The sequence below is a fragment of the Hyalella azteca genome, unplaced genomic scaffold (genome assembly GCF_000764305.2).
Source record: "Hyalella azteca isolate HAZT.00-mixed unplaced genomic scaffold, Hazt_2.0.2 contig12207, whole genome shotgun sequence".
In the NCBI taxonomy this organism is placed as follows: Eukaryota; Metazoa; Arthropoda; class Malacostraca; order Amphipoda; family Hyalellidae; genus Hyalella; species Hyalella azteca.
This window is the reverse complement of record NW_025942170.1, coordinates 144171-162371: the sequence shown is the minus strand read 5'-3', so window position 1 is coordinate 162371 and position 18201 is coordinate 144171. Positions and strand designations below refer to the sequence as shown.

The following is an 18201-nucleotide window of genomic DNA, read 5'->3' as shown; positions in this document are numbered from 1 at the left end:
GCTCCGCTTGTTTGCTGTCTTGCAAACAATTATTATTCGAAATGTCGAAAATTATTCATCATGAACGTAGAAGTACTGCGTGTACAATGTACACTTGTGTGTACAGTGTGCACTCGTGTGTACAGTGTACACTTGTGTGTACTGTGTACACTTGTGTGTACAGTGTACACTTGTGTGTACTGTGTACACTTGTGTGTACAGTGTACACTTGTGTGTAGTGTACACTTGTGTGTACTGTGTACACTTGTGTGTAGTGTACACTTGTGTGTAGTGTACACTGTATATCTACAACCAAATCCCATGGAATTCACCATGATGATAGAAAATATCTATAAAATATATAGATATTATAGATTAAATATAGAGAGGAATAAAAAGCCTTGTCTTGCCCACATCATCACTGCAGAAGACTATCATCATGAGTGAAGACTACATATCATTATCATCTGATGCCGCACACATCGAGCGCGTTGCGTATAACCAATGGATAATAAAAGACGTTCATTATTCAGATTTTATACAGAAATGGACTACAACACAAACTAGACAGCTGCTGGGGGACGCTAGGGCTCTACCGTCCTGCCCCAGAGCGGTTATTGGTAGCTACCTCATCCCCCTCACCACGCTAGTGGCAATGGTAGCATAACCATTACCGCTCACTTGTAAACTATTGAGACTCGTAAACCATGCACCATCGATGGTAGGCAGGGTCGCAACCAACAATTAACATTCTCGTCAAAGTTCTAGCTCTTAACTTAACAACCCTTTCAAACATTCGTGACATTAGAGTGTATTACGTCAAGCTATCAACACCATAACACAAGAGTATCGTGGATGTGCACTCATTTCTTTCGGAGATCAGCGTGTAAAATACCCTACAACTCCAGCAAAATAAATGTAGAATTAATCTCAACTCCCGCAGTGCCATGCATGCTCCGGCCCTGATCTGCTCCAACCCTGCTTTGCCGGCCTCTACACGACGACAGTATCTTTAATTGAACCTAGCGGCACGCAGCTCAAAAAATGTAATCCTGAAGTTAAGCAGCTTGTTGAACATTATCATAGCCCCCGATGCACAGCCTCTGCCCCGTAGTAGTCCTACGCTATAGATAAATTTTCTTAAAACTCTGCGTCCTTTGATGGGAGCATCAGCCCCCGCGTCCCGGTCCCCCACCCGAGCCGCGCAACCCGTCCTCTAGGCTCAACAGGTTGTAAGATTCGGTCCCTAGCGTACATTAGCACACCAATATCAAGACTGTACATCAAATGATGGAATTACACTCATATACATCGCTAATATTCCTCAAGATTATCTAAGAACAGCCTCATAATGTGAAATGTTGCAACATTTGTTCAGTGAACACGGTCGACGAGTTGGCACCCGCGCCACAAGCCGCGCTCTTCCATTGGTCGAGCCGACAGCCAATGAGCGAGCGCCGTGGGTTGTGCGTGGGTGCGGGCAAACATTTTAACACGAATATCACAACACAAAGAAGAAGGATACGATCACTCCTAAGAAACAATTAATATTTCCGTATTAAATGCTAATTACAAAATAATATCCAAATTGTCCGAACCTTAACTACTTGTTGTAAATTAAATGCACAACTTAGAAGATCTTGGAAAAAAGGTTATAGAACAATAGGACTCCGGTACATCCACATGTAAAAAGAAACTGAAACAATGGCCGGCAAGTCTGCTCGTACCTCAAATAATAAATGCTTACATGCTCGATGTTGTGTCAAAAAACACATCTTGAAATAAAAAACAATATCCAGCGCAGGGTTCGGTTGTACATGGAGCAGTGCTAACAGAAAAACCCTATAAGCATAAGCAAAAAGTTAATTAAACCTTGAAATGTTTTGGTAAGCTTGAAAAGTTCTTGTTGTACAGTAGAGTTGACCCGGCAGCATAGCCAAGCAACTTAGATACGCCCACTGCGGAAAGTTGGCCGCGCAAGTGGGCGTGGCTAAGTGATGCGGCAGGAAAAAAGGACACGCCCAACGAGAGAATAGGAACAGTTGGCCGCGCAAGAGGGCGTGGCTGAGTAAGGCGGTAGGGAGGGATGACACGCCCACAAAGACAATTGAAATAATTGGCCGTGCGTGTGGACGTGTCTGAGTGGGGCGGCAGGGAAGCAGACTAAGGAAATGGGAGGGGTTAGAGGCGGGGATGGGAAGAGTCAGAGGGCGGAGATGGGGCCCCTGAAGGCGGAAATGGGAGGGGTCAGAGGGCGGAGATGGGAGGAGTCAGAGAACGGAGATAGGAGGAGCCAAAAGAGGGCGATAATAGCATTTGAATTACGTTAATTTGAGGAGTCAAAGGACAAAAATGGGAAGAGTAACAGGGGGCGAGAGATTATTCCTCGGGGAGTCACGTCACTAACAAACAACCATAAGCTACGGACGCAGGCGGAGGAGTTTAGAGGCGAAAGGAACCATTGATGTACACGTAACCTTAGCAGCATTAAACTTACAGAGTAAATATCACCACTAACTGCGCTATCACAAGATATGTACAGCTTCTACAATGTACAATTTTTCACCCTGCAGATGCTTTGTACAGCGCGGATCACGGTTGTGGCAGACCCAGTGACGACTTTGTCCGAGTTTAGTGTCCATGAAGCCAACATTAGACGGAGTCAGTGCCATCAGTACCAGACCATACATATGCGACTTGGTCCTATTTTTGAGACAGTTATTATTGTTCACAGTTGGCCGTGTTCGATATGTTGGCAGCAATGCATGTGATTGGCTGCAGGAACAACCAGGCAACCACAAGGCTCATTGCAGTCCAAATACTTGGTGACAAATATTCAAAGAAAGCTACAAAAGGCGCAGTCCGGTGCTGTGAGGACAAGCGGTTTGCGTTGAGGACATAGTATGTCTTCACCAATTTCCTGTTTGTTAGCTTTAGGTGCATTACTCGAACAAAAACGCATTAATTCATACGAGAAAAGCCTAAATGAGTAACTAAATCTAGCAGAGGCTAGTCTAATGACTTGCAGGAGCCCGACAACGCCACACTAACTCACAATTCAACAAACGAAATTATCAATTTTATAAAGACATCTCATTTGCAAATGAAGTCCAGTAAAAAAATATCTTATTTAACAATGCGTTAAATTGTAATATGTATTCATTAGACCTTGTATATTGAGTAGTCCGCCATTAGAGCGGCTCTAAATCTTGAAAATTTTGTCGACCATTTAGCGCGGTTCAAAATCTCCACATATGTAGAAGAAACACCACGACCTGGCCAAAGCGCAAGTAGTCTGTTCCTCCTGTAGTCTTCGGGTCAAAATGACCAGCAAGGGCATACGGCGTGTACAGGAAATGAAGACAACAGGATGGTTAAGTTCATCGCAATTGTTCTGTGTAACGAAACTACAGGCGACGCGAATACAAACTCAAGAGTTACAGGCGTTCGAATGTACCGTCAAAAATGCAGAAGATACCACGAAATTGATTTGTGGAAATGAGTATAGTATTTTTCTGTTAGCGACATGGAAGTAGGCAGGCAATGAGAGGAGCTGAGTGGGGCTTTGAGTATGGCTGAGTGAGCTCCGAGAGAGGCTGAGTGTGACTGAGTGGGCTCTGAGTGTGACTGAGTTGGGCTCCGAGTGTGGCAGAGGATTCTAATAAAATGTCTAAAGTTTATAGCTTCCCAACTGTAATGTCATTAATGTTATGAAAATTCAAGGAATCGCCCTCGCATCAGCACCCGAATAACCTCAGACTTTTGGTCACACAGGAGCACTATGCAGCGCCACACAACGAACAGCCCACATACATAGGATACCTTATCAAAAATACGAAAATATTCATAAAGTATTAATAAATTTGCAAGAAAACGCGCCCATTCCTGCACGACACGTGGACGAGGAACGCTATACATCGCCACACGAATATGAAAAAATGATGGAATAAATAACTGTTGGATGAGTGAACGACCAATATACATTTAATACATGAGTGAACGCTGCGATCCATCGCGCGCCTGACATGAATAGTTCACCTGCCACATATAAGTGAGTATTCAACCACAATAACTGCTTTAATGTCTGCCATTCAATATCAATTAAAGTTAGTTTCAGGCAAAAGATAATTTTCTCGGATCTCTTGAAGTGGACCGACTTTCTGTAGTGAACCGATGGCATTGGAGGGAGTAAGACGAGTCTCACTTTTGGTCGACGAGTTGAGAGGAATATGGTGGGGATTAACCCCAGGGTGAGATTCTAGGGTCCTGGGATGGGTATTTTCAAAGAGCAGGATCGAGGGAATTATGGGTGAGAGGAGTCAGTGGGGATTGAAGGGCGGAGTTGGAGGGTGAAAATGGAGGGAATCAGTGGGGGAAGACGGGTGTAGTTTGAGAGTGAATAATTGAGGAGGCTGCTGGTGGGGATACGAGACCGAGGGTAGAGGTGGGGGGAGTCAGAGGGTGGGGAAGAGGTCAGCCCACTTCTGATTACAAAAAGCCCGGAGGCTGTGACCCGCTTTGCCCACAGGTGAGTCGTCCTCGTTGAAGGTCTCGCAGTTGTTGAACATCAGTTGCAGGTCCTCGGAGAACTCGGAGGGCGTCTTGTAACTGAAACGATACGTAACATTAATTTAATCGAGAACATTAACTTGCATTATAAACAAATGATACATCGTGTTCTTACAAATAATTACAATTAATACAACAATAATATAATCAACATCAATACATCACATTATCTCCGTTTCACAAAAATAATCTACTGACATTTCCTTCTTTTGTACAATAATCGATCGAGTTACATATAGAGTAACTCGGTTAGTAGCTCATTGCGATGGTTCTCTAGAGAACTAAGACAGCGAGTGGCTTGTCTAGGAAGCCGGATATATTGAATTATTTTCAACCACACAAAACAGCGAGACTCCGCGTTCTCGTCACTCAAATCTACACCAAACTCACTATTTACGACAAAAATGCTCGTTGGGAACAATACCTCACCGCCATAATTTAAGAATACTTAAACCGCCACGTCAACGTCAAACAATTAAATCCCTTGAAGTAGAACCAAAACATTACCCCAGGAAAGCCATCAACTTCAACGGTTAAAACCATTAACATCAGCAACGAAAAGCTCGCCTATCGCTTCATTAGTCTATTTTCTGTCACTGTGGCCGACGACCAACACGGCTTAAAGCCTAGTCACTCACCTACAGCCGGCTCGATCTACTCACAAGATATTAGTTCTCATTGAACAAAAAAAAAAACACTCACCGAACCACACAATGTCAACCCCCGGATTCTGACCAGCGACCTCCTCTCCTCCCCACTACCCAAATCAATCACCCGCAGGATCGACAACTTCCTGCACGGCCGTTCATCTTTAACTGAATTCTTAATAAAAACTTAAACTTCACCAAAACAAAAACAACATGACGATGGCCCCTAGAATGCAGTGATGGGACCGTAAAGTCAGCACTCACCTGCCGTCCTCGAGCTTGCGCCGCACTACGGACAAGTCGATGGGGCGCCGTATGACTCTCCTGTAGGCGGGGAACTGACGGGTGTTGACGGGCCGTAGGAAGGGCCACGAGTCTGTATGTTGCTCCAGCAGCTGCAGCAATACTCGGCACAGCTGCACCTGCTCTCGCACCTGTAACATCAAATCAAACGTAAACTTCACGCATTGCTTCAGTAGTCTAGTCTGTCTAGTGTTCAAAGCTACCGCCTTCCTCTTCCGTGTTAGGAAATAAAGCTCTTCACATTCGCTTATCCCAAACCCCGGAGAGGAAAGGTATTTCTAAAGTCAAAATTATGTTATGCTTTCTAATGAATATTCCAATGCATTGAAGTCTCCACAGTCCTGACTTTCATAACCATGACACCAATTACTTTTATAGTCATAACACAGAAACCCTTACCTCTATAGCCATAACCATCATAAGGGCATCATATATATAACCATCAGTACGATGCAGCCAACGACATTCTCGTTAATGGGAAATGTTTCTAAAACCTTTGGCTAGAAATATAATATAAACACGAATTATATAAATAAAAAGAAGGTGCATTAAATTTCCAAACATTAAATAATTGCTATCGTTGACCTCACCTTCTTGGCGGGTCTGCTCTTCTTCGACAGCCCCTGTGCGTCATCAGCGTCAACGCTGCTGCTATTGTTGCTGCTGCTGTTGTTGCTGTCGCCGATGTTGTTGTTGCTGCTGCCGTTGTTGTCAACATCTCTGTCTTCGTTGCTGCTTTCATCAAAAGCGTCAACAACGACAGCGTTGTGGCGGTTATTTTTCTGCACAGCTGCGTTGTTGGCATCAGAAAGGTTGCAGTTGCTGTCGCCCTCTTGGAAGGGTGTGAATGCGTTGGCAAAGCTGTAACTATTAACAACAGGTGACGAGTTCACTTTCGACGAGATGTTATTGCTCAGATTATCGTCAGCCGCAGACTCAACCGCGTCCAAAGGAACGTCTACTCCATCCCTAGGAGCTGACGATACCATGGATTCTGTCCCTGAACCAACCACTGAGAGTGGGTCGTTCAAACCAGTTTGTGATGGGTCAGACGCGTGACACGCGGAGGCTAATGCGCTTGTTGAGACTGCCGAGGCGGGGGAGGCGGAGCTTGAAATGGGCGGGGCAAAAGAGGGTGACGCGGAAGGTGATTGGACATGAGGATGTGGGGTGGTCTGATTTGTATGAGATATGGAATTAGAAGGCGGACCTAAAACATGGTTGGGTGGAGCCAACGCCCCAGTGGACTGATGGAGGGCGATAGTGGGAGGAGCAGCGACCACTGATATTGATGTGGGCGGAGCGATAGAGGGGTTGGGCGGAGCCACTGCAGACGCGTTGGTCTTTTTTGATCGCGGAGCTCGACGTGGGCGGGGCGTTTTATTGCTGCAGGCGGGACAGTGCCACTTGCTGCGGGGTATTTTAACGACAGGAGGATTGGCACAGGGAGTGGCATGAAAAGATCTAGGGCATGTAAAACAGTGCAAGAGGTTTCTGCCGTCGGTGCCCCCACATACGAGGCAATGGCGACCCTGGTTACCCGTAAGCTCCTTATTAACACACTCGTAACAGAACCAATCCCCATCCGGGATATCAACCATGGGGGGCCTGAAGCAATGCGTGTGGTAGCCCTTGTCGCAACCGTCACATAATAATAACTTTTCCTCAAAATCACCGCTGGAGCAGAATTGACAGAATGCCTTCATGATGCTTTTGTCCCAAGCCACGGCATTCTCCAGAGCTTGGCTGCAAATATGAAGTTGGGCAGCCGTTTCGCAAGCAGCGACCGCTGTGCGCCACACGTGCAGCCCTCTGTAGACGTCGCCGTTTTGCTTTTCACTCTCTTCCTCTGTCGGGTTACTATTTGAAGCACCTGTAGTACAAGACGCATCGCCGTTGGCAGCTGTTGACGACATCTGCGGTGTTTGTGACGTAGCTGAAGAGACGTTACTGGAGCTCTGACTGTCCACAGTGTTGACGATGGAGGAGTTGGCGGCCTTAACGTTGTGCCCAGGAGCGAGTGGCGGCTTCAGGTAACGCCGCTCGATACCTTCCTCTAATTTTAGGAGTCTTTGTCTTCCCACGTGAACTGCGTTGAGAACTTTCACTTCTAGCTCATCGGGAGCCTTGGCAGCCGAAGCCTGCCAAGGTTTGGTGTCAGCGACTACATTATTGACGCCATCCACTACCTCTGCACTACCACACGTCGGTTCATCATCATCCTCGTTGTCGTTGGGGCTGGGTGGGCTGTAATGGTTTATTTGATTTGCGATAAATGCGGGGGCAAAACTGCCTGGGGTTTTGGGCGGCACTTCTCCAGCAGTCCAGGATTTGGTCTGCATAGAAGCAGCAGTAATTTTTTCTTCAAGAGCCAAGATGTACTCTAGGGCAAACATTTCGTCTTTGAGAGCAGCGGCTTCACTCCAATCAGTCGGAATATCATCTTCAACGTTACCGTATTTGTCGTAGCAAATTGTAAGCGAGGTTCTGTCATGCACCTTGGGTGCCATTTTGTTGGTTGCAGCTCTTGAATTGTGAGTTTTATCAATACATGATTTTGGGGAGAACTGAGCTTTGGTTTGGCCTGTAGCGTCAGTACAGTTTTTTCTGCCATTATTGATCACAGAGGGATAATCATCACCAGGTTTCAGGTGGTTGGCAGGCACGGCAACGAAAGACGTCAGTTCTTGATCAACCTGCTGGCTGCAGTGCGCAATAATGTTCGAATGTTTCTCCAAGAATCGCTTGAGTTCGCGTTCTCTCAAGCCACGGTCGTTGAGAGCAGCTTGAAAATCTGCCAACTCTTCTTGGCTTTGGAATCTCCACCACCCTGATAGGTACGCGGTAGGGATAGGCGCTGCTTCAGCAGTTTGATGGAGTCTTTCCAGAAGTTCTTTTTGAGAGAATACAACCGTTGCTGGACTGGTGGGCGCCGTACTTCCACCACTACCTCCACCATAAGGGGTGAGTGTGGACGGTGTAGCAGCACTGCACACAGACCCGTTTGCTACCAGGGAGCAGTCACTGCCATTACTGGGACCCTGTACCTCCACTGCGGGTCCGGCTGAGTCCGAACACTCCATAGCGGACCCGTTGTGGTCACACGAGGTCTCCAGATGGGAATTAAGACTGCTTTCATTTGCGCCGTTTAATCTTTCTTCAACAGAGTTAACACACGCAAGCTCGAGGTCATCTCTTGCCGTTTTACTAGGTGTGGAATATACGGGAACTCTAGGCGGCACCAGCGCCTGATTAGGATGATAGTGTTGCAAGGGACAGCACAGCGCCCGCGGCAATAGACTGAAATACAAATGTTCTGCCTGAAGAACATGTTCAGGTCGCAAATACTGACCTGGGATGAGACCTAACCCCGTAGCCACCAGTTCACGGCCTACCACTCCCGCCAGACCGCCCCCGTTTGTCGTCACCACCGAAGTGGTCGAGCTTACCGGTGCTGTGATGGAAGTAGCCAATGTGGTTGCGGTGGTTGTAGTTGTGTTCGTCCCAGGGGAGATAAGAGAAGCCCCAGGGGAGATAAGCGAGGCCCCAGGAGAGATAAGCGAGGCCCCAGGGGAGATAAGAGAGGCCCCAGGAGATATGAGAGAAGCAGCAGTGGAGATAAGAGCAACTTCAGGAGCTGGAGTGTCACAAGCGGATATGTCCCCAGTCGCCATGGTTGTTGTGGTGGAGGTCGTGGTGGTTGTGGAGCAGGTGGAGGAAGCATCGTCGTTTGTGGTGGATGAAGATACAGGATTGGTGGATAATTGGTTGTCATTTTCACTGGATGAATCCACGCCCGATGCGTCAGATAGCCCGTTGGTTAAGACCGTCAACGGTTCTTTCTTCTCGTCTCTGACGGAACTGGACGTATCCTGAGAGTCTTTTTGTAGACTGGTGGTCTCCGAGGTTTCTTTTTGTGGACTAGCAATCACCGAGGCATCCTTTTGTGGACTTGATGTCTCCGGAAAGTCTTTCAGTGGACTAGAAGTCTCCAGGGCGTTCTGTGGACTGGGTGTTGCCTGTGCGTCCTTTTGTGGACTGGAGATCTCGCTGACATCCTTCCGTGGACTGGATGTCCCATGGGCGTCTTTGAGTGGGCTGGACGAGTCGAAGGAAGAAGACTTGATGTCCATCACCTCGATTTTTGCGAGGCTGTGGATAGTGTTGGCTATTCTAGGTGGGATATCTGGCAAAGGGATATCATCGATATTTCGGAAAAGCTCGTCACTTTTGCTTAATTTCTCGTCTTTTGAATCGACAAACTCACTTTTTATTGAATTATTTTCACTTTTGAACGCGAGGTCGTTGGGTCCACCGACAGGCTTGGTGTCTACATCCATTTTCTCGACCTTGGGTTCGAGTTTAGGTTTCAGCTCTAACTTTATCATCCTTTCTCTGTCCTCTTCTTCGTCGTGTGAACCATCATCATCATCCACGTCATTTTCATCATCTTCCATCCTGTTGTTCTCACTGTTGCTTTTACCGTTCCTGTTACATCTAAAGGATATATCAACAGAATTTCTATCAGTTTTGGTTTTTTCGTCCAAATTCTTGGGGGTTGAGGGAGTCTCGTGGGGGAAACGGGTGCTGTCGGGGGTAGAGGAGAGGATGCGATCTGTTTTGGATGTGGGGAGTGGGACGGTCGGGGGGAAGTGCTGGTGTGGGAGGTAGTCACACGACGACACCCCCTCCAGGTACGGGCCCCCGCAGTGGGGGAGCATCCACATCGTGCGCTGCAAGTGAGAGAGAGGGACATTTTAAGGGGAGTGAGGAGAGTTGGGGGATTGAGGGTGTCCCCTACTAGACAGAAAAGGCGCCTGTACATCGAGCCACTAGTGGCGGACACTACAACTGTCCACTACAAGCCGCCACTAAGTACTGGGCTACTGACCACGTGTATAGGACCTACACTCAGACAAATAAGCCATATTGTCCAAATATTGACACACTTACTCACCCACAGAAAGACCAGCGACATCACGTATCACTAATACGTTCTTGTGCCGGGCTAAACTGGGTCAGGATGACCCAAACGAGAGCAATAAATGCATCGTTAAATGGACAAAGTCCCACACATTTTTTACTGTGTACTGACAATGGAAAGACCCAGTAGCACGAGGCCAGCTGTGCAGTGACTCACTTGCTGTGCAATGACCCACCTGGTACCGGTCCTGGCCGCAGTGCACAGCGCGCACTTGCTGTGCAGTGTCGAAGAGCTGCTGGCGCACAGCATCCATCTGCTGCTGCAGCTGCTGCACAGCCGCTGCTTCCTTGCTGCGCGAGCCCTCTGCGTCATCCTGCAGTCATAGATTTATGAATAATATATAATATAGTATATGATATAATAAATAATAATATATATAATGGTATAGATCCAATAGAGTAATAAAATAAGAAAGAGTAACTTACGTGATCGTGTAGGTCGTCCATGCCAACGTCAGACTCCGCCCCCGACTCCTCCCCCTCCTCAAGCTCCTCCTCTTCATCGTCAGGGGCGTGGCTTTCCTTGGCCCCGCCTCCTTTTCTGCTCCCGCACACTGCCAACGACGCGTCGTCGTGATGAGTGCCGCCCACTTCAGGCTGAGGCTGTGCACCGCCTACTTCAGATTGTGCCCCGCCCACTTCAGGCTGTGCTCCGCCCACTTCAGTTTGTGCCCCGCCTACTTCAGGCTGTGCTCCGCTCACGTCAAGCTGTGTCCCGCCCAGCGAGCTGCAAACGCTCAGGTTGCTGTCGTCGTTGTGCAGCTTGTGGTCGGGATGGCTGAGGTTCGCTTGGTAGATTCGCTTCCGGGCGATCGACATGCGCAGCCTGCGACAAAACCTTCCGTGAGTACACATAACTACACAACCACACAGCACCATACAGCACCACGCTTCCTCCGCCACCACGCATCAATGTACTTAACCCTCTACCGCCGTATGTCTCTCTCCGGAAACATAACTTTAAAGTTAACCCTCTACCGCCGAATGTCACTCTCCGGGAACATAACTTTCAACTTAAATTATACGTAAACTATTGAGTGTAGCAACCTGAGGACGTTTGTACGCAACAGAGAACATTTTAAAGTAACTTTCAACTTAAATTATACGTAAACTATTGAGTGTAGCAACCTGAGGACGTTTGTACGCAAAAGAGAACATTTTAAAGTTGTCGTACGTGGCGGCAACCATCAGTGCAAGTCATTTTGCGCTCACTAGAACCTATCCTTTTTGGGGAGTAGGCGCGTGACAATATTACTCTGGTTACTCATGTCAGGCGGTAGAGGGTGAAGATCCCTCCTAGTAACAAGTACCTAAACCCAGAGTTCATCTTATGGACAACAACCCGAGACTATGCTGATGCACCACTTTCGACGGCTACCAAGCGACACCGAATAAAGAACTGAGCTCCCCGAGGCTTGAACCCACGACTAGCTCCTCTTTTGTCGGGGCCGCTACCACTGAGCATACACAGGCGCCACTCTCATACATCACAACACATCACTAGGCGCTGCATATGCAACATACGCCACATCATGCCACATACTTGCATATTTGTGCGTCTAACTCTCACAACATGCCACATACGCCACACACACACATACTCCATAATATGCCACATAAACCACACGCGCCACATACTTGCGTATGCGCGCGTCGAGCTTCCACTTGTCAGTCTTGAGTGAGTTGTGCTTGTCGAGGGAGGCCTCCACTTGGCGCACGACGTGCTTGTTCTGCAGCAGGTCGTTCACCACCTGCACCACCACCTCCAGCTTCTGCGTGGCCGTTAGTGCGCTGAACGGCACCTGTTGGTGACAGCAGTGTTAGTGCACTGAACGGCACCTGTTGGTGACAGCAGTGTTAGTGCGCTGAACGGCACCTGTTGGTGACAGCAGCGTTAGTGCGCTGAACGGCACCTGTTGGTGACAGCAGTGTTAGTGCGCTGAACGGCACCTGTTGGTGACAGCAGTGTTAGTGCGCTGAACGGCACCTGTTGGTGACAGCAGTGTTAGTGCGCTGAACGGCACCTGTTGGTGACAGCAGTGTTAGTGCGCTGAACGGCACCTGTTGGTGACAGCAGTGTTAGTGCGCTGAACGGCACCTGTTGGTGACAGCAGTGTTAGTGCGCTGAACGGCACCTGTTGGTGACAGCAGTGTTAGTGCGCTGAACGGCACCTGTTGGTGACAGCAGTGTTAGTGCGCTGAACGGCACCTGTTGGTGACAGCAGTGTTAGTGCGCTGAACGGCACCTGTTGGTGACAGCAGTGTTAGTGCGCTGAACGGCACCTGTTGGTGACAGCAGTGTTAGTGCGCTGAACGGCACCTGTTGGTGACAGCAGTGTTAGTGCGCTGAACGGCACCTGTTGGTGACAGCAGTGTTAGTGCGCTGAACGGCACCTGTTGGTGACAGCAGTGTTAGTGCGCTGAACGGCACCTGTTGGTGACAGCAGTGTTAGTGCGCTGAACGGCACCTGTTGGTGACAGCAGTGTTAGTGCGCTGAACGGCACCTGTTGGTGACAGCAGTGTTAGTGCGCTGAACGGCACCTGTTGGTGACAGCAGTGTTAGTGCGCTGAACGGCACCTGTTGGTGACAGCAGTGTTAGTGCGCTGAACGGCACCTGTTGGTGACAGCAGTGTTAGTGCGCTGAACGGCACCTGTTGGTGACAGCAGTGTTAGTGCGCTGAACGGCACCTGTTGGTGACAGCAGTGTTAGTGCGCTGAACGGCACCTGTTGGTGACAGCAGTGTTAGTGCGCTGAACGGCACCTGTTGGTGACAGCAGTGTTAGTGCGCTGAACGGNACGAATGGCTACACTGTTCGAAAAACGGCAAAAAACAGTAAAAATAACGAGAGTTTTAGTGCCGAAATGTCCGTGAAATTCGACCACGATGGTTTAGCCTTAAATATGTAAACAACAAAAAATAAACAGATGCGACATGGTGTTGTTTCAACATGAGGTTGCATGCATGTTGAAATACATAAATAAATAAACATACATAGTTTCAACATATTGAAACGCCGTTGCGATTGTTTTTTAAAGTATTTTACCGTTTTTCCACGCTGTACCAACACATCAACACATGGTGATCAAATCTCGTAGTTAGAGCGGGCAGAGTTAGAGAGGGTAGAGTTAGAGAGGGTAGAGTTAGAGAGGGTAGGGTAGAGAAGAAGGGTATGAGGGAGGATAGAGAGGGAGCGTAGAGAGGGAGAGTTGTTAGAGAGGGTAGAGAGGGATGATCGATTTTGTTCTACGTTCTTTCTATTAGGTTATTCTTACAAGTGGATTATAAAGTCTTGACCCACCTAGTGAATCTTGACCCACCTAGCAGATCTTGACCCACCTAGCAGATCTTGACCCACCTAGCAGATCTTGACCCACCTAGCAGATCTTGACCCACCTAGCAGATCTTGACCAACCTAGTAAACCTTGACCTAACAATACCTCACCGCCATAATTTAAGAATACTTAAACCGCCACGTCAACGTCAAACAATAAAATCCCTTGAAGTAAAACCGAAACATTACCCCAGCAAAGCCATCAACTTTAACGGTTAAAACCATCAATATCACCAACGAAAAGCTCGTCTACCGCTCCATCAGTCTATTCACCGTCATTGTGGCCGACAACCACACGGTTCAAAGCCCATCCACTCAACTACAACCGTTCTCAATTTACTACCAAGATAGTAGTTACTCAGTTAACAAAAAATAAACCCTCATCGAACCACATAATATCAACCCCCGGATTCTGACCAACGACCTCCTCTCCTCCCAATACCCAAATCAACCATCCGCTGGATCGAAAATTCTTGCACGGCCATTCAACTTCAGCAGAATTCCGTCACCAGTGAAAAAAAATAACGAGTCATCTTCTCAAGCGTCCCACAAGGTTCCGTTATGTCACCCGTCTACTTCTATTTCTCCAAAAATTCACACGATTAGCATCATCTCTTATGCTACTGGATTTTAGCATCCCCCCAAAAAACGGTCCTAATGCCCAACGGTCCTCTCACCCAATAACTCATCAACTACGTATCGAAACAGTGATTTCTGCACTGAAAATCTCGACCTCCAAAACGACAGTCACCTTCATAACACTACACACTGCACAGTACTACCCTTACCCACCAAGTCAAAATCAACAAGCAACTTCTGCTACTAGCATACAACCCAAAATTTATGAGCCATACCTTCGACACCATCCACACCATGGATGAACTATAGAAGGTTGACCCATAGTTGAACTATATAAGGTTGACCCATAGTTGAACTATGTAAGGTTGACCCATGGTTGAACTATATAAGGTTGACCCACGAGAAGTACCATCTTTCAGTTCAGCTTTCTTGTTACGTCACTGAGATCCAGAAACGTAAACAAACCCGCCATTCCCATGACTGATTGGTTGACTGGTTTGATATTATTTCAGTGATTGGTTAATGCCCGTGACGTCACTGAGATCATTGACGTCACAGGCGAACAACAAACTACATCCGCAAAATGAGCTCCTCATGGGTCTGCTTTTAAACTAGTTCAACCATGATCCTCACTTCCACTGCCCACCACAACACCACGGCAGCTAAAGCCTCCGAGCACAATAACATACATAAGACAACCCCCAAGAACAACATGACGATGGCGCCTTGAATGCAATGTTGGGACCGTACAGTCAGCACTCACCTGCCGTCCTCGAGCTTGCGCCGCACTACGGACAAGTCGATCGGGCGCCGTATGACTCTCCTGTAGGCGGGGAACTGACGAGTATTGACGGGCCGTAGGAAGGGCCACGAGTCTGTNAGACATCCTCTTCTCAGCCCTGGCCTCCTCCCTACAAGTAGGACACACACCTCTCCCTAGACATCCTCTTCTCAGCCCTGGCCTCCTCCCTACAAGTAGGACACACACCTCTCCCTAGACATCCTCTTCTCAGCCCTGGCCTCCTCCCTACAAGTAGGACACACACCTCTCCCTAGACATCCTCTTCTCAGCCCTGGCCTCCTCCCTACAAGTAGGACACACACCTCTCCCTAGACATCCTCTTCTCAGCCCTGGCCTCCTCCCTACAAGTAGGACACACACCTCTCCCTAGACATCCTCTTCTCAGCCCTGGCCTCCTCCCTACAAGTAGGACACACACCTCTCCCTAGACATCCTCTTCTCAGCCCTGGCCTCCTCCCTACAAGTAGGACACACACCTCTCCCTAGACATCCTCTTCTCAGCCCTGGCCTCCTCCCTCCGTCTCTCGCGGTCGTGGTGGCGCTTGCGCGCGTCCAGGCAGCGCACCAGCGCGCCGTGGTACCGGCGCCGCTCGCGCTCCTGTGAGCACAGTGAGCACGGTGAGCACGGTGAGTGTGGTGAACATAATGAGCACAGTGAGCATGAGCGTGGTGAGTGTGATGAGCGTGAGCATAAGTGTGATGGGTACAGTAAAGGTGTAATAACTTACTGTGGTAAGCACAGTGAGTGTGGTGAGCACAGTGAGCACGGAGCACAGTGAGTGTGGTGAGGATAGTGAGCACAGCGAGCGGTGAGCGGTGAGCACAGTGAATGTGATGAACGCAGTGAGTGTGGTGAGCGTGAGCACAAGTGTGATGAGTACAGTAAAGGTGTAATAACTTACTGTGGTGAGCACAGTGAGCGTGGTGAGTGTGATGAGCGTGAACATAAGTGTTGTGTACGTTAATTAAGGGCGTAGTAACCTTTCTGTGGTGAGCGTAATGCGTAGAGAGCGTGGTAAGAATGAGCGTGGTGACCGTGGGTGTGGAGAGCACAGTAAACATGGAGAGCGTGAGCGTGAGTTTGGTCAAGAAAATCAACTAATGGTTCTTCATAGTAAATAGTTGAAGCAAGACTAGTTAGTAGTTACTAGGCACCGTCTAATTAGTCACTAGTTACTGGGCACCGCCAAAATAGTCACTAGTTACTAGGCACCATCTAACTAATCACTAGTTACTAGGCACCACCAAACTAGTCACTAGTTACTGGGCACTGTCTAACTAATCACTAGTTACCAGGCACCACCAAACTAGTCACTAGTTACTAGGCACTGCCTAACTAGTCACTAGTTACTAGGCACTGTGTAACTATTCACTAGTTACTAGGCACTGTGTAACTATTCACTAGTTACTAGACACCGCCTAACTAGTCACTAGTTACTAGACACCGCCTAACTAGTCACTAGTTACTAGGCACTGTCTAACTAGTTACTAGTGACTAGGCGCCGCCTAACTAGTAGGTAGCAGATGCTGGTAGCAGTATTAATATAACATATCCTGGAGGTCAACTACTGGGGGTCAACTAGTGGAGGTCAACTAGTGGAGGTCAACTAGTGGAGGTCAACTAGTGGAGNACTAGTGGCGACCTAGATTCGCTACTAGTTAGCTACTAGAGGCCACTAGTGGCGACCTAGATTCGCTACTAGTTAGCTACTAGTGGCCACTAGTGGCGGCCAGTGGACATACCAGGTCGAGCGACAAGAGGCCGTCCCGGAGCTATCAGTCCAGGGGGGCGGTGACAGAGAGACACAGTCAGACAAGGTGCTGGTGACACTAGTGGTAATGACACTAGTGGTAGTGACACTAGTGGTGGTGACACTAGTGGTGGTGACACTAGTGGTAGTGACACTAGTGTAATCGACAATCATAGATGCTAGTGCCAGTAGTGATAGTTCCAGTAGAGGTAGAGCCACTAGTTGCGGCTAGTGACTCTAGTATAATCAGCAACAGTAAGTGCACGGTACATGGAGTGGAATAGTGAGCATTGTAGAACTAGTGGGCCTCCTCAACTAGTGTCTGACATAAGAGCAAGTGTCAATAGCAGTGGTCACTAGTGTTGTGGTCAACCGTCACTAGCGGCAGGAATTCAAAAGTGACTGTTGGAATTTAGAGGAATTTAAAATTGGTCAATAGTCACATCCCAAATTAGCAAGGAATTTAAAAACGACGAATATGGCACAGCCATCTTTAAAAGAAAACGTTATTTAATCTAACTACGTCATCGTTTCGACAAATTTTCTTGTTCTGTCCAATTTAGGTTGTAATATTTAACTGTGAATTTTGAATTATCAACTGTATTTACTTTCAAGGATTGTTGATTATTTTGGAGCTATGGAATAACCGGTGCTGCCTTGCTATGGCATGTGGAGGGAATACGAATTGATTGAATAGTTGTAGGTTTGTTATTAGGTTTGATGGTGGACTAGTTTTGTGCGCTTGTTGGTAGAGGACTGTGTTTATGGCAAGGGTGTCACATTGATCGTGTAGTCTTTGTGAAGATATAACGTCGGGCCAGTGTGAGTTTGTGATGAATCCTAGTGTTTAGTCTTACATTTTCTGCAGTCGCCATATTACCGTTTTTGGTACTCTATTTGTTGAACGTTTCATCTAAAAGCTTTGAGATGTTGTCTATTGTGTCTCTTATCGAAATAAAAATTAAGGATGGCGCACCGATGATTATAGGTGGCGTAACGGTGGGTGGCCAGATCTGCCGAAAGTCGACAATAAACCACCAATAGATCGAGAGGATGGCGAGTATAAGTGGGAGTCATCGATGAATCATCGCTGATTTATAGGGTCTGAAACATCGAAGGCATATTGCAGACAATTGTCTTGTGAGCCACCGATAACCGTTTGCCCAAACTCAGAAGCTGTTACTCGAATGTAGCAGCATGTTCAAATAAAATTGTTGATGGAACCATTTAATCATCACGGTGGTAGCATTAGC

General features: G+C 47.8%; 1 protein-coding gene across 1 annotated transcript; it reads right to left on the bottom strand.

Annotated features, from left to right (window-relative positions):
• Positions 1-503: 503 nt before the first annotated feature.
• Positions 504-15281, bottom strand: LOC108680428. The gene is made up of 7 exons (XM_018169241.2): positions 15159-15281; positions 12120-12283; positions 10908-11307; positions 10658-10795; positions 6089-10231; positions 5460-5629; positions 504-4587 (listed from the first exon to the last, which is right to left on the bottom strand). The coding sequence occupies exons 1-7, from the start codon at positions 15279-15281 to the stop codon at positions 4434-4436; spliced, it is 5292 nt and encodes a 1763-aa protein (XP_018024730.2). The 3' UTR covers positions 504-4433.
• Positions 15282-18201: the final 2920 nt, after the last annotated feature.